This window comes from Leuciscus leuciscus, assembly GCF_965113295.1.
Source record: "Leuciscus leuciscus genome assembly, chromosome: 17".
Taxonomy (NCBI): domain Eukaryota; kingdom Metazoa; phylum Chordata; class Actinopteri; order Cypriniformes; family Leuciscidae; genus Leuciscus; species Leuciscus leuciscus.
The window spans coordinates 17,008,559-17,034,211 of NC_138741.1; the positions used below are offsets into that span (position 1 = coordinate 17,008,559).

At 36.5% G+C, this 25,653-nt stretch overlaps 1 protein-coding gene across 2 annotated transcripts in view; it reads right to left on the reverse strand.

Moving 5' to 3' along the window:
- The window catches only part of kcnh1a (potassium voltage-gated channel, subfamily H (eag-related), member 1a), a 49,268-nt gene extending 24,367 nt beyond the window's left edge, over positions 1 to 24,901 (reverse strand). Inside the window, exons 1-8 of one of the 2 annotated variants that reach the window (XM_082144267.1) lie at positions 24,694 to 24,901; positions 23,641 to 23,667; positions 20,398 to 20,521; positions 18,609 to 18,715; positions 18,255 to 18,383; positions 18,056 to 18,174; positions 16,487 to 16,879; positions 7,458 to 7,884 (exon numbers count right to left, since the gene is read on the reverse strand). In XM_082144267.1, coding sequence (XP_082000393.1) covers positions 7,458 to 7,884; positions 16,487 to 16,879; positions 18,056 to 18,174; positions 18,255 to 18,383; positions 18,609 to 18,715; positions 20,398 to 20,521; positions 23,641 to 23,667; positions 24,694 to 24,766 — 1,399 coding nt within the window. In that variant the 5' untranslated portion in view covers positions 24,767 to 24,901. The remainder of the gene's footprint in view (positions 1 to 7,457; positions 7,885 to 16,486; positions 16,880 to 18,055; positions 18,175 to 18,254; positions 18,384 to 18,608; positions 18,716 to 20,397; positions 20,522 to 23,640; positions 23,668 to 24,693) is intronic. The other variant, XM_082144268.1, reaches the window with a different exon arrangement.
- Between the last annotated feature and the right edge of the window lie 752 nt (positions 24,902 to 25,653).

The following is a 25,653-nucleotide window of genomic DNA, read 5'->3' on the forward strand; positions in this document are numbered from 1 at the left end:
ACTGGTACAGAGAACCAATTTTACTGGTATAGTACCTATTCATCACTAATTCAATAGAAATCATCTCAGAAATGAAACCCAAGAATTCAGGCCTAATACCGAAATTCAGATCTCTCTTGCCTTCTAATCAGCAATAACTAATGCATCCTTGCCATGACTGATAGCATCATTTAATCTGTTTGTTCAGAAGTACCAATTATCCTCACTGGGTACTGAACTCATTAATTAGAGCCACAGCCCTGTGTTTTTGTAACAGATTGTTTATTTGTGCTGGTTTATTGTGCTGTTTATTAACTGGTGTGTACCAGTTGAGCACACTGGTATCTATTGACCCACCATCTACTGGTTATAGTGGTAATTATTGTCTTTTATTTTTAAATAAAAGTGTTTTCTATCAAATGTTGTATAATATATGAATAAAATTATAAATGCAACACTTTTGTTTTTGCCCCCATTTTTCATGAGCTGAACTCAAAGATCTAAGACTTTCCTATGTACACAAAAGGGCTATTTCTCTCAAATATTGTTCACAAATCTGTCTAAATCTGTGTTAGTGAGCACTTCTCCTTTGCCGAGATAATCCATCCACCTCACAGGTGTGGCATATCAAGATGCTGATTAGACAGTATGATTATTGCACAGGTGTGCCTTAGGCTGGCCACAATAAAAGGCCACTCTAAAATGTGCAGTTTTACTGTCTTGGGGGGGTCTGGGGGTCTGGGGGGGTCATGGATGAATGGCACAACAATGGGCCTAAGGATCTCGTCATGGTATCTCTGTGATCTGACGTGATAAACACATTTATGTGTTTAATGCAGAATAAGGCATTCAAAATGCCATCAATAAAATGCACCTGTGTTCGTTGTCCATAAAATACGCCTGCCCATACCATAACCCCACCGCCACCATGGGCAACTCGATCCACAACGTTGACATCAGCAAACCGCTCACCCACACAACGCCATACACGCTATCTGCCATCTGCCCTGTACAGTGAAAACCAGGATTCATCCGTGAAGAGAACACCTATCCAAAGTGCCAAACGCCATCAAATGTGAGCATTTGCCCACTCAAGTCGATTACGACGACGAACTGCAGTCAGGTCGAGACCCCGATGAGGACGACGAGCATGCAGATGACCCCCACCCGGACCCCCCCCCCCCCCCCCCCCCCCCCCATACAGTAAAACTGCACATTTTAGAGTGGCCCTTTATTGTGGCCAGCCTAAGGCACACCTGTGCAATAATCATGCTGTCTAATCAGCATCTTGATATGCCACACCTGTGAGGTGGATGGATTATCTTGGCAAAGGAGAAGTGCTCTTTGAAAGTTAGATCTTTGAGCAAAAACAAAAGTGTTGCGTTTTTCATTTTGTTCATATATATATATATATATATATATATACTGTATGTATACTGTCTTTGTTGCCAACATTATTGTGTGTTAAGTATTGAGGATCTATATGGCTTTTCACACTTAAAATAGTTAATCCTGGGTCATTGTAAACCCCCGGTAAACGGAATCCTGGGTTATGTTGCTTCACATTTCACATTGCTTATAATTTACCTGGGGGCAGCCGATGTGGTGACAAATAAGGTCCTCCTCAAAATAAAATCTCTAGTAGGACCCCAAGCGATCCCATTGGCTCAAATTACTTTTAATAGGTACTTTCTTTAGTGCCTGATTACAATTCCTACAAAATCATGTTATGATAAATGCTGTTTGAACTACGTTATAATTACCATTAATGTCTGTATTAGTTAGCTTATTTACTAGCATAGCACGCATTTACACTTGCCCTACATATATTCACAATCATCTTTAATGTAATTACGTGTTAAATTAAGAGTTAAATGTCCAAATATTTCAGTTATAAAAAGAATGAAATGATGTTCATTTATTCACTTAAAGATACAATATGTAATTTTTTTCGGCGCTAGGGGTCGCTAACCTCTTACAATAACAAAGGCGTAGGTTGATGACGCAAAATTTCCTGCGGAATTATGGAACTTGTCATCAAGCTGAAGGATCTAATAATGTTTATGGATGAGTGAATACATTGATATTTTTATCATGACTGTGGTTTGAAGCAGGGCGCGATTGCTAATAAGAGACAGGTATCAGCGCCACACGCGCGTCCCCCAAGCCTCACGGATATAAAGGAATAAGGACATTTCATTTCACCAAACTACCCGCAAGTGCTGAATTAATACTCACACAGGTTAGTTTATTAGACAAATTAAACTTGTGAGGTAACGCAGCACTGTTTCTACACTATCACACTAAACTGCATTTGAGTGTGTTGAAAGTTATAATGTTATTCTATGTGTTAGTTTGGCTGTATGAAACTAGCAGTAAGCTAGATCAACATTAGAATAACATACTGATCATATTCTAACATTTCATCATCGTGAGCTGTATAACATTGATTCGTTTTATGTACATTTGCTCACCTGTCTAATAATGTACATGTAAGAGCTCTGTCAAGTCGAAGTTAGTTGCAGACGTGGAGCTCTCGGCATCTCGAAAACGGCACGCTGATATTGATCCTTGCTTTAGTTCTCCTTTTTTCCCAAAGTCTGCTTGCCATGATCCATAATGTTTGAACGAAACAACAACAACAGCGTGAGCGTGCCGCTAAACATAACGCTGTTGTCCACGTCTGTCGCCATGGTTACTATGGCAGTACGAGCGGAAACCAGGGATAACGCGGATATTACGTCAGTGACAGGCGACAAGTGAACAGGGATTCCGGGACGGCCAATTATTTAAAATTGGAATTTCTCTGAAATTAAAAATCTTTGGGAACTTTTGGGATATTGTAAGTACACAACTGCAGGAAAAATATCACACTGTGCAAGTGATTTTGGGATATTTTATTATAAAATTCTTACATATTGTACCTTTAATAAGCTATTATTAATTAATTAATTAATTAACAGTTTATCAAGTGAAAGAAACATTCGATTTGTTTTATTATGCACTATATAGTATTTTAAATGAATATTGTTCGTATGTATTTAGTATAATCATTAACTGATAGTTGATAGAGATTTGTCATGACATCGTTTCATACTGAACATTCATAAACCCTGGGTTAACGTCCTTAATTGCATATTTGCTGTGTCATTGTCACTGATTGGACAAACGCTGCATGTGATATGTTTACATAAGGCTCTAGCATTTTCATATTATATATTGCCGAGAATGCCTTTTCGGACTATAAAGGTCGGAATGAAACGTTTTCAGTCACTATTTGACATTTTTCCCCTCGAAAGCTGAAACTACTGTTTATACAATGCGCTGTTTCTGTGACTGTCCAAAGCAAGTGAATATGAGGCACGCTATTGGTTGTTGGTTGCTAAGCATTTAGTTGTAACATTCTAACATTGCATCCTTTACCCAGGGTTAAAAGCGGTATTTGAAAGCTCAGTGTGAAAAGCCCTTATGTTTGTCCTCTTTATCTATTGTGTTTTTTCTTTGATTATGTCTGCGAATGAGCGAGTGGTAACAGACAGAGAGAAAGAAAGAAAGAAAGAGTAGAAGAGGGGAAGAAAGTGTATCTGATCAGATGAAACGGGTCCTTGTCAAAAGATTCCCTGTGGCTGTGACTCTATTACAGGAACATGTGACAGAATATTTAATATCTCGACATCTCTGCTTCCAATTGAACTTGCATCATTGCCTACAAAGGGCCATATGACGGCAGGGTGAGACTGAGCTCTTTCCGTTTCACATTTGCAAACACTGTAAATCCGTATCATTGTTAGTTGAAAGGTTAGGATGCTGGGGAATTCGGCCAAGTTAAATTGATTAAGCACCAAATCTACTGGAAAACAGGCTCACATTCACTTAGGCAATAAAGAACAGATAAGCCGTCCAGGTTCATTTTAGCTTCCCATTTCTGGCTGACACGTTCTGTTCACTCTGATGGTGATGGTGTCAGAGGATCAGGTTCATCAAATATTCTGGCCAATTTTATCAGCTCATCGTCTCTCAAAGTCACTCTTCTGGCTGAAGTTTGAAGTTTTCTCTCTTCTTCATTTTGTTTTAGTTTTAAATGGAACCTATTATGCAAAATTCACTTTCAGTGTGTGTACACAACCACCCTATAAAGGTAAAAATCCACCCACTCCTCTTTTTATTAATCCACATAAATCATAAGAAGTGTCTCAGAACAAGCCGTTAGCAGATTCTAGCTTTTGTGACATCACATATGCCTAGGCCCCGGCCACGACTATTTATAGTTTAAGTTTAGTTTTATTTTATTTTATTTTTAGTTAACATTTTTCAGTGCTAGTTTTCATCTTCATATATTGTTTTAGTTGGTGAATTCGGGTGAATCAGAAATCGGAAACCTTTGCACTGAGCTACAAAACCCAAAGACAGTGTCAGATGTAGGATTGAATTTTCCAAATAAAATATCTAATTTGAGCACTTGAATAATCGGTCAACATTAATGATAGCTCCATCAGATCACTGTGCAGTGAGAACATAGGATCTTAATGTGCAAGTGAAATTGTATCTTATTGGATTTTTATAACTTTTAATCATAATGTTTTGATTTACATTTCACTTTTGACTTGGAAATTATCAAACCGTCTGAGAAAGACCTGATACTGTACATCACAGACTATTTATCAAAACATTAAAACATCATGTTCAAGGATTTGTGCATAACCTAATCAATATTCATAAGCCTTCACACTTTTGTGACATCACAACATGTGCACATGCAGTCTAAAACACGTGAGGAACATTAATGCCTGGTGCTCTTGCGCAAATTAATCTGAAAATAAAGAGAGAAAGTTAAGCAATCGATCAAACATGGCAAAACACAAATACTTAACAGTGTTGAGATGAATTTGCCAATGCGTGCCTTATGAACGCATATCTAATATGTATGAAGTCATTAGCTGACAAAAACTCCTGCAGGAGAAAGATGAAAGCTGCTTCGTGGTTTTCACCATCTCACGTGTACATCAGCACATGCACAGGCGATCTTCAAAACACTATATGTGAAGAAAACAAGCCAGGCATGTATGTCTCTACCTGTTAGTCTGTTTCAGTCAGATTTACATTTTCAATCGGTCATTAAACTAGTGCCCCAAGCCAGGGGTTGCCATGGCAACAAAACAGGCATTCCAGCACCTGCTGCCAGCCCTGTTCCCCGAGCAACCCATGAAATCAGCATCTGCACTTCTGTTTTTGTTTCAAAAGAAGAGACTCATTTCTCTCACAACTTCTCTAGACTGTGGAATAAAGCCCTTGAGAATGATGCAAAACGATGCTCCAATCAAGTGTTTACTCTCGGCGCCGTCACTATAAACATGATGAAACATCAGCAGGCTTCAGAAATCTCAAATGCGCTCGTGGAACAAAAGCTTACATCACCTTGAAGCGTTTGAGAACAGACTGCTATGTGATGCCCGTTGAACATTTTCATTAACTGTTGTTAAATGAGCATAAAACATGACATATAGGCTATTATGTAATGCAACGTGAACTGATACTTAAGCTCAGAAGAAATGCCTGCAGCCTTCATTCCTTCATATTGAATATGTAATTTTTTATTTCCTTTATGTGTAATTACATGATATGTGTTCATATCACATTATTGTACAAAGATGTCCAGTGATTAATCATTAACATTTTGCAATCATTTTCCCAGAATAGAAATAAATAGATTAAATAAATAAATAAATAAATAGAATAGAATAGAATAGAATAGAATAGAATAGAATAGAATAGAATAGAATAGAATAGAATAGAATGAAATGTTCTATGGATACACTGATACAGAAATTCAGGCCAATATGAATGAATAAAATGCCATACTATTTTGTCTAAATAAATAAAAAAAGACTTAAATCAGTTATTTTTAAATGCTAAAACTATAAAGTGAATCTCAACATATTATATTAAAAGTACCTGGTATCAAAAGTAGTGAAAAATGGTACAGTAACAGTATGAAAACATTATGAAAATGGGATTCATTTTGAGGTTTGAAAAAGATTACATTTAACTGTGTTATTTGATTATTATTGTTTTTAAAGATTAACTATATAAGAAAATTAGATGATGGCAAAAGTAATCTAAAGGAGAAATGAGCATGGACAATTAAATATCCAAATGATATTTTTCCTTTCATGTAATAAAAACAGCCTCGTCCTACATTATAATGTTTTGTTTATTGGTTTAAATATCTTTTGATTATTTAAATTTGTACACAAATTCTAGATCCCATCTCTTTCTATTTAGTTCCCGAACCTAGTTATGTTAGATGCTGACCCAGCAAACCTAATGGAGAGTCAGCTGGACAAACACTTTTATATTGAAGAGCCTTTGGGGCTATTTACTATGGGGCTATTTACAGTATTTATTTACTGGTTATTGTTTTACTGTTGAGCTGGTTTTATTTCACTGGCGTTGTTGTTGTCATCACTGTTGTGCTGTGATGTTCAGTGCTTTTATTTGTACTAAATGCTGTTTGTTGCCACCGTAATTGACCGTTATTAAGGTTTATGTGTTAAGTGTTGATGGTCTGTGTATCTTTTTTTTAAAAGCTTCGTTTTGTTGCAAGATTCCAAGTTACAGTAGCTTTGTAGGACAATTAAACAATGCATCATATTGATTTAGCTATTTCTGGTTTTATATTTTCACTACTGTATGTTTTTTTAGCTAGTTACTTGGGTCAAAAATCTTTGCATCATGTTGCCCTGATATGTTCCAATGTGAACTGATTTGTTTCACATTACCAATTCAAATCTGTTTTGATTTATTTGTGACTGTTTCTGCTGACTGAGACAGCTACCTTTCATTTGGTTCTGTTAGCAAACAAAGATTTGTTAGACAGATGAGCGAAATAATGGAGTGTTGAATCTAGAGACGACGCCTACAGGGTCATCCACGGCGGGGCTCTCTTAGATCATCCTGCCATTGAGCTGTGATTCACCACTCAGAGGGAAATCATTCAGTTTCATTATATGTGCTATTAAACATGACCAGCTAACATGGCCAGTACGCTGTCATTTATATGGTAAAACTCCCTCAGGAGAGACAATCATACGGGATTATTGTTGTTCTAATGCGTATTTGTATGTACTTTTCACACACGTTTTCACAGTGACACAATGAGTCACTCACATTTCCTAGTATCTCTTCAAGAAATACGGATAGCCAAATATTCCTAAATGGTCTCAACATAGAACGGTAGATTTAAGGCCATGTCCACACTAATACGTTTTCTTCTGAAAACGTATATTTTTCTCTCCGCTTTGGCCTTCCGTCCACACTGAGACGGCTTTGAAAACGCACTCTAAGTGTGTGCATAGAACTAAATCCCTAGTACTGACAAGCACAATCCCTTGTTCTCATATTATATGATGAATAGACTTGTGAACACTGTATTTTTCACTCAGGTGTTTATGGGGAGTATATAAAGCTTTTCAACTCACATCCGATCATCATCATGGCCACGGCGAAGATCTTCTCCCCATCTGTGGTTGGAGCAATGTTTCCAAAGCCAATACTGGTCAGGCTGGTCATGGTGAAGTACAGAGACGTGATGTAGACAGAATCTTTTGTAGGTCCGCCTTCCCATCTTCCTGCACTGGCGTTGAAGCGGTAGGGTGACCCAATGGTGTCACCCAGCATATAAAGCCAACTGTCCGTACGTATTGTGTTACGATCCTCGTCAATGACTTCATAGTCTCCAATGCTGTACCAGATGCAGGCCAGCCAATGGGCCGCCAATCCAAACACGCAAACCAGCAAAACCAAAACAGCAGCTCCATACTCAATGTAGTGATCTAGTTTACGAGCCACCCGGCCCAGACGCAACAGCCGAACCACCTTCAGTGAACTAAACAAACTACTGATACCCTGAGGGAGAGAAAGAGACATAGAGAAAATTAAATGTACAGTATAATCGTTTAAATGTGTTATCCATCCACCTATCAAATTATAAACATAAAAGGCCAAAGCAATTCTACAGACTCCTTTTCTTTTCTTCAGTCAAAATAAAGTTCATTGTCTCTCTCATAGCACAAATTCTCTGCATTTATAAATATGTACAGGCGTCTGCCAAGCCAGCCTTCTGAAATCAACAACACAGAGAGCTGAAACAGAACCTGAGCAGCCAGAACAAAGAGCTCCTCAGATCTGTACAAACACGCTGGAATATATCCATAAATAACCAAAGTGTACTATTTTTTTCAAAAAAACAAAACAAAAAAGTGTACTTGTGTGTTGTCAGAGTATGCTTTTTCCCTCTTATTCCTATTTTGGTCTTCTTATTTCTTGACACCAGAGTTACTGCAATCATTATTCTGAGGAACAGAGCAGGAAATTTGGCTGAACTATTCCTTTATATTTTATAATCCTTAACTGTGTGAAGTATTAATGTGTGTTCATGAATAAATCTGCTTATTTGAGAGCACTGCACACCAATCAAACAAAATACTATACACACAAGGGCATCATTACACACTATAGCTGAAAAGTAGGGACTTGTTGTGGGGGAATGGCCACAACTATTAAATATGTATAATGTCTGCCTTAAATATTCAAGCCAAAATCACCCTGTAATTCTGGCCTTTGTGTGTATTTTTTAATCAAAGACTTTTTCAGATTCTTTTCTTTTCACTTAAAATGATTTTGTCAGTTCTCTACGAACAGACACTGAAAAAGAAATGAGGCACTATCTTTTTAGCCAGTTTGCTGTACTCAAAAATGAAAAAGGATATTTTGGATAATTTGGACTGCTGCTTTGTGATACTACTGTAATTCAGGTCAATGGCCATGAATTCTTTATTAAAGTGTTAGTTCACCCAAAAATGTTAATTCTGACATTTTTCCTTACACTCATGTCTTTCCAAACATGCTGTAATTTTCTTATATAACTTTTAATGCAGTTTTTATGCTTACAGCAACAGTTCATAGTCAGAAAATGTAGTCCAATAATAGCTTTGCATTAATTACAGACAGAAATGTAACATTTTATTCATTGATAATCTTTCCCTCAGTGAATCTTTAACTTGAGAACCGCTGAATACTGATCACTGAATCAGTTAGTTGAACTCAAGAAACAGATCAGTGAATAAACTATTCTTTTAAGCCAATTCCTTTCAGTGAAATGGTTATTTGGGTCTCAAATTGTTTTCAGACTGATTAAATCATGAGTTCAATGATCCAGTTTTATTAACTACTTGTAATTTGGTGTGTTCTTCGCACAATTTTTTTTGAATGACTTCCGATGACCTGAAATATAGTGCACAAGAAGCATGGACTACTTTTATTGTGCATTTTTGGCTTTTTGGAGCTTAACCAATGAGGTCACTATAAAGTATTATCTGAAAAAGAGCAATGCAAATATGTTTATAAAATGTATGAAAATTCTCCATTTGTGTTCCAGTGCAAATCATACCAGCAAATGGGTTTTTGATCAATAAATAATATCAGTATTTCTATTTCTGGGTGAATTACTCCATTACATACCGATCAACAAATCCACGGAGTTACTATCAGACACATGCACACAGACAATACAGTTTAATACACATCAAGCAAATGTTTAAATGACAAAAATTCATATGAAAAATAAAATTCTCTAGACTGATTTGTATAGAAACATGAAATAATAATAGGGTAACTTCTAAAACTGTTTTTTGGTTTACATCAATGTCTGATTGATGCCCTTAGGCACAGCATATCAATCAAATGCTGAGTTTTGAGATGAAAGGCCTACTTGAGTGACAGCTCGATGATTCCAGTTCTTCATTCGCCCACAACAAACACAGGCAGTGCAAGGGACATGCAAAAAGAAAGAGGGATGAGGAGGGAGGAAAAAACAAAAACAAAAGAAAGTGACAATGGTCAACAGAAGAATACAATAACAGTCAGTGCAAACAAAAGCATGGCGCTTTGAATCCAGAGTGAAAAAGCTGAGCCTGGACTGTTAGTGAGATCACAGGCATCGCAGACATTAATAATCAAGCTTCCGCTGCTTAGGCATAAAGACAAAGTGAAACGATGACAGATGTATCTGTGAAATCATATGAGGGTTATGCAACATAAGATAATTATGCAAACAAAAGTTTTGAAATGAAACACCTGAGGAGGATTTAGATTATTAAAAACCACACAGCTCTCCCTGTAGGCCATAACAATATGCACCTGTACCAGATGATGGAACAGAGAGATGTGTGTGCAAGTATGCTTGGTCCTTGTGTTTGTGAAAAAGGGAAAAAGAAATATTGGTTGCATTCCAATTTGCATTCTTTTATTCTCTAAAAGTATGTCATTTGCTGATGAGATTGTGCACAGTTTTGTGTATGTATGCCATAGTGTGTGTTACAGTAGTTTGAAAAAAACATGGATGCACACTTCCCATCCAAGTAATTTCAGCATATGATTATGCACTAATGCTGCCTTTAGGTTATGTCGGAATAATGATGTATTTATGAGATGAACGCTACAATGTCATAATTACCAATAAGAAGCTGTGGATTTTCTTCAGAAGTTGACTTTCCAAGTTTGGGGGCAAGGTAATTAAAGAATTATGGTGGAAAGCTCGTTGATATTGTTCATAATACCTCAATGAAGAATAGTGATAAAGCTTGGAAGACAATGCTGCTCATTGAGGCATTTTAAGAGGATGACAGCCAGGCTTGTGAGACAAAACTAAATATTAAATTCTATCATTACCTGTAGCAGCACTAAAAACATATACTATTAGTGCCTGTTAAGGTTCACCTCAGTGTGAACTTTAGTTTACCAGTCGTTTCCTCCGCTGTTTCAATACAAATCAGCCAGAAAGCAAACACCAGAAAGCGTGCATTATTCTCCATCAGAAATTCGTCACCTTGGGATCTAATTCGCCTTGTGTTGCATAACTCTCTAAGGATGCCGTTATTTATGGTAGTGCTCTGTTCTTTGGGCTGATTCTGCTGAGCTCAAAGCCCGGCAGCATGCGCAGACAGATCTGATGAGCTTGATGTAGCTGATCATGGTAAACTGGTGCTGACAGCCCCTCTGAAAAGCCATATGCCCAGGGGCAAGATGAAAGCTCGGATCCTGCGTGTGTGTGCGTGCGTGCAACAGTGAAAGTGGGAGGGAAGAGCGTCTGAGTGGGTGAATGTGCTGGTATCATATTCATTTGTAACTTGAGTTAGATTGTGTGTGTAAGTGTGAGTTGCGTTTAAGAGGTCTGGTATACATTGCCAGAGAGAAGTCTGTTGTTTTCAACGGAAGGTCCAGTTATGATATTTTGACTTTCACAATTTTCATTTTTAGGTGAACTCCCTTTAAGAACAAACAATTGTTGAATGCTGTGGAATGCAGGTGTGGGGTGTGACGGCAGTTAACATTAGGCAGAAAGATTGCGCTCATCCTCTGTGCAGTTGCGGAAATTGATTGTGAGTTTAATTAAATGCAGACAGACAGCTCACTTTAAATCGTTATATGGTCAGAGATTGATCGAGAGCAAAAGCTTCATCCTAGTACTCAGACTCCAACCTCACCACCACAGCGAATCACGCACCAGTCCCCAACTTTACCATACCATCACCCGTATTTAGCGAGCGAAAGAGAGAGAGAGACATAAAGAGAATTAAAGTGAGAGAGGCGCACCAATAAAGATCTACCTTCTACTCAAAAGCACTCATATGCTTTAAATAAAAATTCAAAGTGTAAATATGATAGCATGGAAAAGAACTCTTAGCCCATGATCAATGAAAAGGTTTGTGTGCTCCGCTCTCACGCATCCCGATCAATATTAATTAGCACCAAAGATTTGCTCCATCACAAGCTCAAATATTATCCCTCATACAAAGTACTCAGACAAATGATTAGTTTAATGTTGCAGGGCTGTTATACTGCCAGTTGTCAAGATATACACAGGTTTAATAGCTATTCTGAACAGGTGTTTTGAGGTAAATATGGGAAAAAGCATGTTGCGAGTCTCATCTCAGAAGAGTGCCTACATACAAACACTTTTGGATATAGTTTTGTTAATTTGTTGCCGTCCTTTCCCTTGGTGCATTTCAAATCAAAACGAAGGACACAAGTGGACCCTAGGTAGCAACTTATTAAGATCTCCCCTAGATTATTGAATTGTAACATCAATGCTATAGGTTTTCTCTGTAATGAGAGCCAGCAAGATTGCCCAATGCTTTTCTTCAGTTTTTCCTTTCTAAGGGGCATTATTCATGTCTATTACCAGGCCCACATGGGACAATGTTCTCCACTTCCCCTGTCCATTGCGTGTTTGTTTATTGTTAAATATTCAGATATATCTGATAATGCATTCAGGTACCCATACAGTGTGTAGTACTCCCAGCCCCATTTTATCACATTTAATTAAAGCCATTCAGCTAATCAAATCAGCACAGAAATTCTGTGCATAAAGGCCACAGATATTAAGCAAAATCTTAAATGTAATTAAAGACTTATTATTAAAGAAATAAAAGGGTTGTTTATAAAATTGAGTAACACACATTAAATGTGGTACAAGCAATTACTTGTATGTACTTCCTATTTGGATCTGTAGTGAACATCAATATTGTGTCAAAGTTCAATTGTTGGGCTGTTGGCTTGGGCAGTGTGTGTGGACCAAGACACTGATCTGAGATCAGTTTTACTGTTTAACTGCAAGTAGACTACATCAAAAACAGAGCAGATGCTACACAGAGTCTGAAGACATCTCAAAACAAGCAATTAGCATAATGAGTTTAAAGGTGATGTTCATATTTTTTTCCCTTAATTTTATAATATCATCCCAACTTAGTATCGGGACAACTATAAACAAGCTATTTATAGACAGATTTACCCCCAAAAAACATCCACACTGGCGCTATCAATGAATTGCTGTGTTTGTTTGAGCGTCCAGACCAGCCCACAGCAACATTTTAGACACTTATTGACTCATGCGACTGTATTATAATCCTTTAGCTTTTGCTTTTTACCTCTGCCTATTGTATTTAGGCTTCAAAATTCACAAAAATTTGCAACATTTGCAACATCCAAAAACCAATGGAATTTTTTCCTTTTTGTACAGGGAATCAGGGTGATGCTAACTTCCAGGTTGGCCTACAAAAAAAATGTCACCCTTGAAGCACTCTATAATTGTTAGTTGTTTGTCTGTCCAATGGCAGCAAGAGGGAGAAACCAGTTTGCAGACAGTTATTTTTTAAATGCACTGTGGCGCTAACAGAGCAAAAATGATGAATTTCACCTTTACTATTTTTGTAATATCCGAAAAATATTCTTTAAGTTTACTTGCAAACTCCTTGACCTGACATATCTTACATAAACTACATGTTCCTGCCTCTGAAATTATTGCAGTGTGCTGCTTTATTTAAACACTTCCTATATACACTGTTAGACTTTTCTGTAATTTCTACAGTTATTTACTTTAAATCCCCCAGTATTATACTGCTATTTCTCTTTACAGTAAATAACTGTGATTCCAATTGCATCATGGGAATTTTCTGTGACGTCTAACACCACATACAGAGACTTACTGTATTTTTTAAATTTGCTGTATACTACTGTATTTGACGTAACTGCCTCTCTGGCTGGCACCATTCCACCGTGCTTTTTATTTCCTAATTTTTGCCTTACACCACGTGTCTACAACGCTATAATAGCCAGAGGCTGTCTATATTGGACACATTGAAGCGACCGGACCTTTAAATGCAAACCTGTTTATCCCTTGTAAGAACTAGTGCGAGCGCTTGGACTCGTATCGGACTACGTCTGAAATATAACGGCCGCGGCGCATCACTACACTGTCTGGGATTTGTCGTGTCGCGTCAGACTGTGACAGACATCCAGTGTAGGTAATGGGGTCTGTCTTTTGTTGGATCGCGACGTTCGTGTCTGGCCCGGGGAAGAGACGGAATTCACTTCACCGAGAGAGAGAGAGATCAGCAAGCAAGGTAAAAAAAAAAAAAAAAAAAAAAAACATTCTGTGTATGTTGACAGGATTGTGCCCAGTTTATCGTATTTTATAACGTTAACGTTAGCCTAACGTTACTCGTCGTCAACATGGCGGTAACGAACTTTACCATGGTAAACTGAGCTAACGTTTCATTTTACACACTTTGTTAGATTATTGAATTGTCGAGTTAAAATATGCCAACGAGCAACGCGTTTACATTAACAATAAATGTGAATAAACTAATGTGAAATTATGTTTATAATGTTGGCCTACTGATGAGAACCTTTATAGTTTTAGCATTAGTTTGCAAACTATACCATATTATAGTTTTTTTTTTTTTTTGGGAATTTAATATTTACTTCCATTTTTGTGTTTAAAGGCAACTGCAACAAAGCGCCAATTCGCGCCAGTGACTTAGCAAGATTCCAGAGGTAGGCCAGCCCATTTGTGATATATTTTGAGAAGTTTGCTGAAATGATTAGCATACACTATGTGAAAATTGCTTTTGAGCCACTGGTGCAGACTAGGTAGCTAACAATATCTTATAAAATCTCTATAAAATTGGCTAACTTTATATCAAATAAGTGACCTTTGCATTATGTCTAACTTTATTACACAGCAAATGAACCAATCAGAAGATGGACCATTGTCTTTGTTCAGTCTCACCAGATTAAATGTATCCAGGTAAGCACTGCAGTAAAACTCTCACTAAGACCAAATCTAGCATTCTAAACAACTTAAGTTTATATTTTTGCATTATTTTTATATTTTATTAGCCAGCGACTCTACCATTGCAGTTCCACCTGACTAGGAAGGTCCTAATATCAGCGCACAGGTGGGTTAACTACTGTAGGAAGGAGAACGATCATCACACAGTGATTTCTTGCATGTATCTTACTGTGTATTTGTCTCAAACAGGTACTCCTTCACTGCAGACAAGCTGAAATGGGCTAAAATCATCTATTTCAGTCATTCAACTTCTTTCTATTCATCTCAGCATTTTTGGACAGAATTTAGGATTTGTAAGTATTAAAATTTAATCTGGCATAATTTAATTTAGTTCTTTTGTATGCTATTTATTGACAAAAGCTGTTTACAAATATATATTCTTAAGTTTTTGTGAAAATAATAATAAAAATTAACAAAAAAGGAGGTTAAAAATAATGTGACACTAATATTCTCTCTCTCTCTCTCTCTCTCTCTCTCTCTCTCTCTCTCTCTCTCTCTCTCTCTCATATAGTTTTGGAACCGGGATCTCCTCTGAAGGACTGAGTACATATGTGTTTGTGGGCACGCATGCAGACCAGGGAACACTCTGATGTTGTCAATCAAGTTCTGAACAGGAACCAATCTTTGGAGAAGTTCATTTATTCACAAAGGTGGACAAAAACATTGTGTTGGCTTTTTAAAGATTATTTTGATGATGACTTTTACTCCTATGCTGTAGAAAAGATGGAGTAGACAGTCAGACATTGATAATAATAATAAATGTTTCTTGAGCATCAAAGAGACTTCTTTCAAAAACATTACGCCACTTAAATACTTCTTTTGGCCACCAGTGTACATGAATCCAACACATTTTTGGAAATAAGTGAAATTATTTTTAAGGTGGGGTTATGTGTCTTGTATTGTGAAAAGAACTGTGTTTTGTCCTGTTTTGGACATTTCCTTTTTGAATGCTTAAAAATGTATTTATATTCTGCAGTTTTATGAATGTAATGGTTGATATTTCATTATAATACTTGTATAAGCTAAACAACCAATGACTCTACATTCATTTAGTCAAATGCTAATGTTTTGTTTATGATTTTATGTATGTTTTCAAAAATGTTTGCAGTGAAGGACAGCACATAATGTGTTAATTTAACACGTTTACACATCTTTGTGCTAACCTCTCTGACATATTTACTTTGTTAAAATCATTAACACAATGAATGAGTTAAAATTAACACAAAAAATGTTGTCTCTAAACTTACCCATTAATGTGTAAAAATTTCACACATCATTTCCAGCATTGGCATGTTTATTTTGTGATATATATGAAATGTTTTAAATAAAAAAATGGTATTTTGTGATAACTTTGTCTAATTGGTTTGTATGAAAGTAGTACTTATGTAGGATAAAAATAAAATTAATCATATATCAAAATTATCAAATCTAATTTATATTTAGTACAAATAAAAATAATTACAGTAGTGTACTGATTAGCTTAGTTTTTACAGTAATGCACTGTACTGATTAGCTTCGTTTTTACAGTAATGCACTGTATTACACAAAACTGAAATACGGTTTGGTACTGTAACTCTTAATTACAGTAACTTACTGGCAACAGTGTTGCCAGTAAGTTACTGTAAAAAACCCTTGAAAAGTCTAACAGTGTATATCTTCTTGCTTTAAACATTGTGAGAAACAAGTACTTCAGCATACTGGAAAACCAGAGCAAAAACAATGCCATAACTCATCACACAGACATACTGATTCGATCACTGATTAATCCTTTTTCATGTTTGTGTGTGTATATGCAAATAAATTTGTCATACTGACCTCATCCACGTTCTCAAAGGCATTGATGACATCATAAGGCAGGCAGGACAACAGGTCAATCACAAACCAGGTTTTCAAGTAATTCATGCGAATCAGTTTCGGGTCTGATATCACTTCCCCGGCTGGGCCCACAAACGTGGTGTGGAAATTTAGTACAATGTCCACCAGAAAGATCACATCCACAATGCTGTCCACAACCAGCCAGGTGACGTTGTTTTGCTTGGTTTTGAACGAGACATTGTAGGGGACCATGATGGCGGTGTAGAAGGTGAGAATGAGGATGACCCAGTCCCAGGTGGTCTTAAAGGCACAGTAGTGCAGGATGATGTGAGGGGGGGTCTTGGGTGTCTCTTGTTTATACTGGGGGAGGATATCTGAGCCCAGCTGGAGAACCTGCATGAGAGAGAGAGAGAGAGAGAGAGGCAGTGGACTCGTTTATATGAGCGGAGAGGAAGAGGAATGACCTGTCTTGGCTGTAATGCCTAGTACAGGAGACTCGCCTCTAAGAAAAATCACATCCTGTAAAACATCTCATCTCATCTCTTCTGTTTAACAAATACCAATGAAGCCTTGTCACTGACTAAAATTGATTTTGAATGGACATTTTGTATAAACCTTGCTAGAATAAATGTTAAGATTATATATTATTGAAGAAAAAATGGAAACATACTATGTAAAAAAAAAAAAAATATGTACAGTTACCTTCCTTTCATTCAAATTAAACAATGTTGAATAAAAATGTGGATTTTTTTAACTGTAAAATGTAGGTTACATGAAGCATTTCAATCAATATATTATATTATATCATTCCATTTAAATAATTGTAATACATTTTTAACATTTACTTACCGGTAATATGAATTTAACCATTTCAATTTTTCTGCAATACTTTATTAGTACATGGATCTCTTCAATACTTAATTCTGATTGGTCAATCATGGTATTGAGCTGTGAAATATTTTTGAATAATGACTGTTGTCAAAGGCAAACATATACTTCTGACCAGTAACAGTATGTTACACAGCTGTGGTCATTTTCAGTCTCTCTGCAATCTCTATATTTAAGATAATAAAATCATTTAAATTCAAATTAATATTTCATATCCATTCATTCATTCATTCAAGTGGCTATGCAATACACCAGTCTTTTCTTCTTTTACTCATTTACTGAATATAATTGGCTGGGGCAGATTATATAGTCATTTTAAATTGCTCATATTAAATTGTATATTTATTGTCTACCTTTTATGTGATAATAGTATAATTAGCCCCGCCTAGAATAGAATTAGGTCTAGAATTTTATTATTTCTTCACATTTGGTGGCATTTTGGCCCCAATACTGTTAATTCTTGACCCTGGTTTGTAAACTATTCAAAAACACCCCACATATCTGATTAATCTCCCTACAGTAGGAGTGTGTGTACTGAAAGCAGACAGTGTGAGACGAAATACATCCTAGTGTTAGTTTGATCTTTTACACTGATGGACGCGAACACATGCTGACACACACCAAAATCACTCACAGGCGTAAAATGAAATGTATCGGTCTGATGTGCACACACAGATGTACCTCTGCAAGGCGCGAGTGCTTATGTACATTCTCTCCTTTATGTACGGTGGGCTGCAGTTGCTGCAGGACCCCCCGACTGCTGGTCAGAGCCCTGGTCAGACGAGCAAACTTCCCCCAGCCTGAACACAGAAATAACACAGTTAACATTCACTCACAAATACACTGATACACACTCAAAATACATATGAACAACACGTACCTTTGGAGGAGTCATCTTCGATTGGCTGTTTGAATGCTGTGATGTCACTAAACGTACACAGGAAGAGCACTACCTTCTCCTGTTCGTTTCGTATAGGTGCTATTTTCACAAAAAACCATACCGGCGTTCCTGGAAAAACACACCCGCGTACATTTAAACATGTTGTAAATGAGTGACAGATAACATGTCAGAAAAAAATTTCTATTGAAGTAAAAACTGTCTTGGCTCTGTTTTACACCTTTATGCATATTCATTAATAGATTAGCATCACAAATGTATGCACCAGAATTGCTGTGTCCCTGCTCCTAGTTCTCACAGCTCAGTTGTGTGTGTCTGTATGTGCGTAATGCTCACGGTTTTTCTTGTACATCAAGATCTCAAATGAGTTCATCTCATAGTTATCGAAAGTCAGCCGAACTTTTTCAGATGTGTCCTTATCTGTGAGCTCTCCGTACATGAAGCTGAAAGAGAAAACAAATACAAATCACAATCAGAGTTTTCATTCAGGTTTTGATGTTGTGTAACTATTGTATAATTTACTCGTGTTATTCCAAATGTAGTTTGATCATGGTAAACTGACTTTGTACCTTTTGTGGAACACAAAAGTAGAACTTTAGCAGAATGGTCATGCTGCTTAAAATAGAACTGAACTGTGACCAGGGGTGGTCAAACTTTTGAGTATTTGGATTACCATTTGAGTATAGTGAACTCAAAAGTGACAAAAGTGCCATAATAATAGTCCATATGAATTGTGTGATTTATTGCAAGTCTTCTAAAGCCAAAACGAGAGAATCGTTGACAGCATATGGTCAGATGGACTAAATTTCTCATTTTGTGTTCCACAGAAGAAAGAAAGTGACATGGGTTTGGAACAACCTGAGAGTGAGTAAATGGTCAAACATTCATTTATTTATTTTTTTTTTTCATGTTTGATCTCTGAGATTTTACAAGTGAATTAATGGGTGGGTCAGTCTGTTGCTTAATTGATCTGTTGATTATGATGGGCAGATAAAATCAAAGGTTTACTGAAAACAAGTTCAGCTTTGCTTTACTGTGATGACAGAAGCAAAGAGGAAGGGATGAGAGGTTCAAGAGACTCCACAAATGTGTCTTTCTTTGAGGCATCTGAAACTGTGACTCTAATGAGCTTGTCTTGTGTTTGGCATATCAGGGAAATGTCAGTTCAAAGCTTGCTGGCTCAATAACTAAACTACAACTCTCCAGAAGACAGCCAATTTCACAGATACAATTCTATTTCTGACATTTAGCACCTGCAACATAGAAAATAGTGGCTCATGTAACAGAATGCATACTTACAGGTTAATTAATATGTTATTAGACTGTGCTTATTCTACCCCATTCAAGTCAGTAACATTTTTTTAACCGTTTTAAAAGAAGTCTGTTATGCTCACCAAGGTTACATTTATTTGATCAAAAATACATTAAAAACAGTATTATTGTGAAATAGTAGTACAATTTAAAATGACTTTTTTTGTATTTCAATATATTTCAAAATGTAATTTATTTCTGTAGTGGCAAAGCTGAATTTTCAGCATCACTACTCCTTCAGAAATCATTCTAATATTGTGGAAATCATTTGGTGCACAAGAAATAGTTCTTAATATTATCAGTTTAATTATGATTTTTTTGTGTGGAAACTGTGATACATTTTTCAGGGTGGTTTGATGAATAGACATTTCAAAAGAACAGCATTTATTTGAAATAGAAATATTTTGTAACATTACAAATGTGTCACTTGTGAACAATTGAATGCATTCTTGCTGTATAAAAGTAATTTTTCTTCTTTTCTGCTGAAAAATATTTATTTCACACTCTTACTTCCCCAATTTCCACACATAGGGTGTAGGGTTGTACTCTATACTGTACTGTATTGTATTGCATATTGTAATACAATATTGCACTGTTCCTATACTGGTTGTATTGTAGGCATACTTCATTACAAACATTATTCTACTATCTTGTACATTGTGTTATCCAATACTACTGTAAATCTTCAAATTCAAGTGCAATCCTACATGAACTGTCTCTACCTTCCTCTCTTTTATAGAGAAAATATCATCAATATGATTTGATAAAAACTAGTACATGAAACCATCATTAAGCTCTGCGTGAAGTCTAATACCTGCAAGTGCTGCTTTTCTGCATGACCTCAGCACGGTGGTAGCCGGACAGCTTACAAAAGCCATCATTACTGTAAACGATGGGCCAGTCTACGATCTGGGCATTCCCCAGCACAAAATTTGTGTCTGTGGAAAGAGCACAGGAGGGTATGGGGAGAAAGCAGGTGAGAGGAACCAGGCACAAGGTCAACAGTAAGAAAGCAAGGGGTCAGCCAATGTCACATGAGGCAGGATGAGTGGACAGTGTCACGGCAGCCGAAAGCCACTGATCTGACATGTTTATGACAACACTGAGTATTTCAGCTTTATTTTATTGGTCTGTGCCTGAGATGGTTCTGCACAGTACGTGTTGCCTTAGCACATAAAACACTGCCACATTATACTACAGCCCCATTCAAAATACAATGACAAGTTTATCTCGAAATCCTCCTTCTGAGATCCCTTGTCCACATACAGTTCCCTGCTGTAGGTTTTTTTTTCTTTTCTTTTTTTTCTTGTTAAGGTGAACAGAAAGGAACATAAATATAGCCTCAGCCTCAAACAGCCCACAAACAACCCACAGACTATTGTGATCCATAGTGCATAAAAAATGTAAAAGATCTGCCTAAAAACATTGAGTTCAAATATAATTGATGATGACTCATCTGTCATTAATGGAAGTCATAGCGGATAGGTTTGTACAAGTCTAAGAAATATCTAATTGCTGGTGAATTTGCCAAAGTTTGCGGGGTTGTAGCATCAAAACTTTTAAAGATATTCAAAGAATTTAGTTTGAGACACTTATAAGCAAGTAAATGAGATATGCTTGATCACACCTGCATATTCGACCTAAACTTCCACTGTTACATCAGTTTTTAAATACTTATGTCTCACCAAAATAAACAGATGTGTTATATCATACACAGTTTGCCTTTCCTGTGTGTCTTTTGGCTGTACAGTTATGAACTAGCTTATGTTTTATTCTACTGTTCAAAAGTTTCAGTAAGATTTTATTTTGGGGGGTGGGGGGTTTAATACTTTTATTCAGCAAGTACACATTAAAATGATCAAAAGTAGCAGTAAACACATTACAAAATGCTACAAAAGATTTATATTTCAAATAAATGCTGTTTTTTACTTTCTATTCATCAAATGATCCTGAAAATGTAGCATGGTTTGCGCATTTTCACGTTTTTAACATTGATAATATTAAGAAATGTTTCTTGAGCACCAAATCATCATATTAGAATGATTTCTGAAGGATCATGTGACACTGAAGACTGGAGTAATGATGCTGAAAATTCAGCTTTGCCATCACAGGAATAAATTACATTTTAAAATATATTAAAATAGAAAACAGTTATTTTATATTGAAATAATATTTCACAATATTACTGTTTCACTGTATTTTGGATCAAATAAATGCAGCCTTGTAGAGTATAAGAGACTTCTTTCAAAAAAAAATTAAAAATCTTACCCCAAACTTTTGAACGGCAGTGTATATAGAACCAAAATTCTGGCTGAACAGAATTAAATTATCTGATACCCATAATACTGTGAGAAAGTGGCTAAAACACACATTTTGAAACCCTCAGTATCTTCACAAAACTTTCAAACGCTCTGCTATGTCTCTTTTATGTCTTTTCATGGTCCAGATGCACTACGGGAGTCTTTGCAGAGACAGTTTCTGCTATTCAAGGTTGTCGCCGTCAATCCCAATTATACGCCAACTTTTACGTCTGAGTGTATTTTCCAAAAGTCTGTGTTGAAAAGAAAACTCTCTGTGCCAGGGTCCTCTGTAGTGGGTTTCATTTCTGTAACCTTGCTTTAACCTTTCCTGTGATGTCTGTCAATGTTAGTGTGTTAGTGGCTAGCTTGTTAAGCAGGCTATCAAGCTGATTAGCTGACAGTAGTGGTTTAGCCACTGCTGAGTAAGCCAGTAGCACTTTTAACAAATGTATCTCAAAGCTTGAGCAAGCTCACGGTAACACTATACAACTTGTAATCCGATATAAGAGAATTAAAAACATCTAGTCAGTTACAAATGAGGGCCAGTGAAGACCCTTACAGTATTTAAAAGCAAGAAATTGACTTAAAGCGTTGTCCTTTGTAATATGAAGACTGTAAACAGTCTCATGACTTTCTTCAGTCTTTATCAATATATCTACATTGCATTTCATGTGATCAGTGTCACAAATTTGCTTTATTGATTACTTACACTGTAAAATCTTTTTTTATTTTAGTAAACTTAACATACTGTGTTCATCCAATTGATTTGTCCAATGTATTTGAAATGACAATTTAAAAAGTTTTTTGTAAGTTAAGCTCAAAAAGTATGCAAAAAAGAAACAAAATATTGAGTTTAGATGTTTTTACAGTATAGAAATGGTTTAGACAGCATTCATAAAAATCATAAAACTATATTTCAAGTTAAAATTTTGAATTCCAGATTTTGACCCCAACTGTACAGTATATCAACACTAAAATGAACTCATATATTGTCAAATAAAATAGAACAAAATAAAATAAAACATGCAATCAGCTCTAGTACTTTTTTTCATTCTAAAATACGTCCTTTGCCTCATTCAGACGTAACATGAATGGCAACATTTTTCACTTTGACTGCACATATGACAAACACACAGACAACATTTGATCTTTCTATGGCTAATGCTTGTAGAGGGTAAATGTGAGATGAGTAAATGTCCTAACAAACAGAAAATGGAGGGGCAGCATCGGAATAAGAAGTGAAGGATAAATCAGGTCCATGATATCAATTCATGTAAGAGCATGGTGGTGGATTTGCCACAGAGCACAGTTCTCCTCTACTGAGCATAAACACGGGAAGTGCACTCCACACTGAAACAAACACGCACACGTGGACTCACACGCACCACTATGAAGGAAAAAAAAAACGTTCCATGCCAACATTTGTTATTTTACAGCAAGTGCTGTCAGCGCTAAATGAGGACCAGGGAGCAACATCTGCATTGTTACTTTCACCACAACTAAGCAGCTTTTAAATATCAACAGCACTGTTTAACCACAAAAGAGTTCAATCAAGCTTATCATTATAGAATTCAGACTATCGGTTTGTAAATTAACAGAAATTGGTATAGAACAATATTTAATGTCAAATGGGAAGTAGAAGGGGGAAAGAGAGAGAAAAAGAGGGAGGGAGGGAAAGATAGAAAGAGAGAGGGAGAGAGATAATGTAGGGATGGAAGAGGTTAAAGCACAAGTATTCTGCTCAGTGAGGTTTATACCTGTGTGTCTATGTGATAATGTCCAAACTGGAAGTTAAAGAAAACAGAAAAAGAGTTAAAATAATACAAACACACCAGAAGGTAGAGGAATTTGTCCTCCTGTTCTTCTCCAAGACGGCCATAACCCTATATGACCAAGCAGGTCATATACAGACATCAATGTTTGTAGAATATTAAAAGTCCTACTTAAATGAGAAGTACATATTTTCAGTATTTTTGAAAGCAGAATACAAGTTTAGAGATCTCTGAACTGTTAAGTGCTCAAGTGGATGGGGCAGATGAGGTGTCCACTGGGCATTTGTGGACAGCTGAGGTTCAGTCAGCTTTAAATGGACATAATGCATGTTTTTGTATATAATGGAACTTCATAAATAAGAAAAGTGGCCCTGATGGATAAACATCAATAAAAGAGATCTTTGATTCTATTTTAAGGACCTTACAGTAGGGTGCAAAAATGCGATAGTGCTGGTGAAGATCCTCAGACAGTTTTCAACCTTTCAGCACTCTTAAATATTAATTGCTATTAAATATTAATCTAACCTAAACTTGTTCTCTTTCCCACAAAGCTTCCTGATGGAAGGATGAATGAGAACAACTCAAATGGGTAAAGGCTGTCACGCAGAGAATACAGAATAATATCTTCCAGCAGCCCATTACTCTTTTTAAAGATTTGTATAATTTGTATAATATACAAATCTATTTGATATAGTGAGATATTTATGTTTATAGCCTATATAAGAAATCTAGAAAAAATAGGACTTAGGCTAAATATATATTTAATGTTTGTACGAAAAATAAATAAATAAATTTGCTATTTTAAAACGTATTCACTACAGAATTCACCTGCATGTTGCCAGACACATTTAACTTTTTAGAGTGTATTTATGGTACAGTATATTGTCAAAAGTAGCCCACGTTGTCTTTATGTAAAGGTCTATTCTAAGTCTCTTGTTTATTTACCCAAAGTTTTCGCTTGCTTTCTTTTTATCTGCGACACTACCGCTGATATTCTTTCTGTATGTGCGCTGTATTGGATGTGGAGGTGCGTCTTACCGTTAGACCGTCGGACAATATTTTCCAGAAAAGTGTTTTGTGGGGCCACCAGTCCTCTGCGTCCCCCGGCCATCACGGCGGGTCATGCGCTCCAGTGTGTGCCCGGACCGGTCAACATGAAGTACCCGCACACGTCTCCGGTGAGTCCGTCGTCCACATGCCGCTGCCGCATCCAGTGATGTGTGGACCCGGGGCTCTCCTCACGCACTCTTCTCTCCTCCACCCCATTGATTCTCCACCATCGGCTTAATCTGCGAAACAGCGCCATCTATTGCTTTACATGTGAAGCAGCAGGTGTTCCAATGTGAATCAATAGATGGCGCTGATTCGCTAGAATTTGCAATGCGTAATAACATCCACTATCTTTCCAATCTCTTAACGCCACCTGCTGGTGGATAGTTTTGCAAATATTTTTATGTCTTTGAATTTTTTTTTCTTTGTCAATTAGGCTAAATGAACGAAAAGTCGAGGAAGAGACGATAATTATTCGTTCACTTAACAAATCTAATTTAATTTAAAAAAAAAGGCCTATAGGCCTAGGATTATAACATCGTCATCATCACAACAATTTAGATTACAGTAACAATAAATGTGTATCAAAACATAATTCACTTACATTGACGTTACATAAATAAAAAAAATGTTATCCTCTTTCTGCCAATGTTAGCAGGGTTGAACGTTTATCTTATCAATGAGAGAAGCTGTAAATCTTCACAAATCTTAATGACTTTCCTCATTCTCAGTATCTATATCATATCTAATCAGATTCGAGATATGCACTCCTGATCCTCAAACACGCATGGTGACAAAGCATGGTTATATAGGCTATTGGTTGCCTATAACTGTTGAAATAGAATAATTGGCACTGAAATTTAAGTTTTTAGTCGGAACTCATTTATTGCCAGTGTAAAAAAACCCGATATATTTTCTAGTTTACTGGACATTTTGTGTAACAAATAC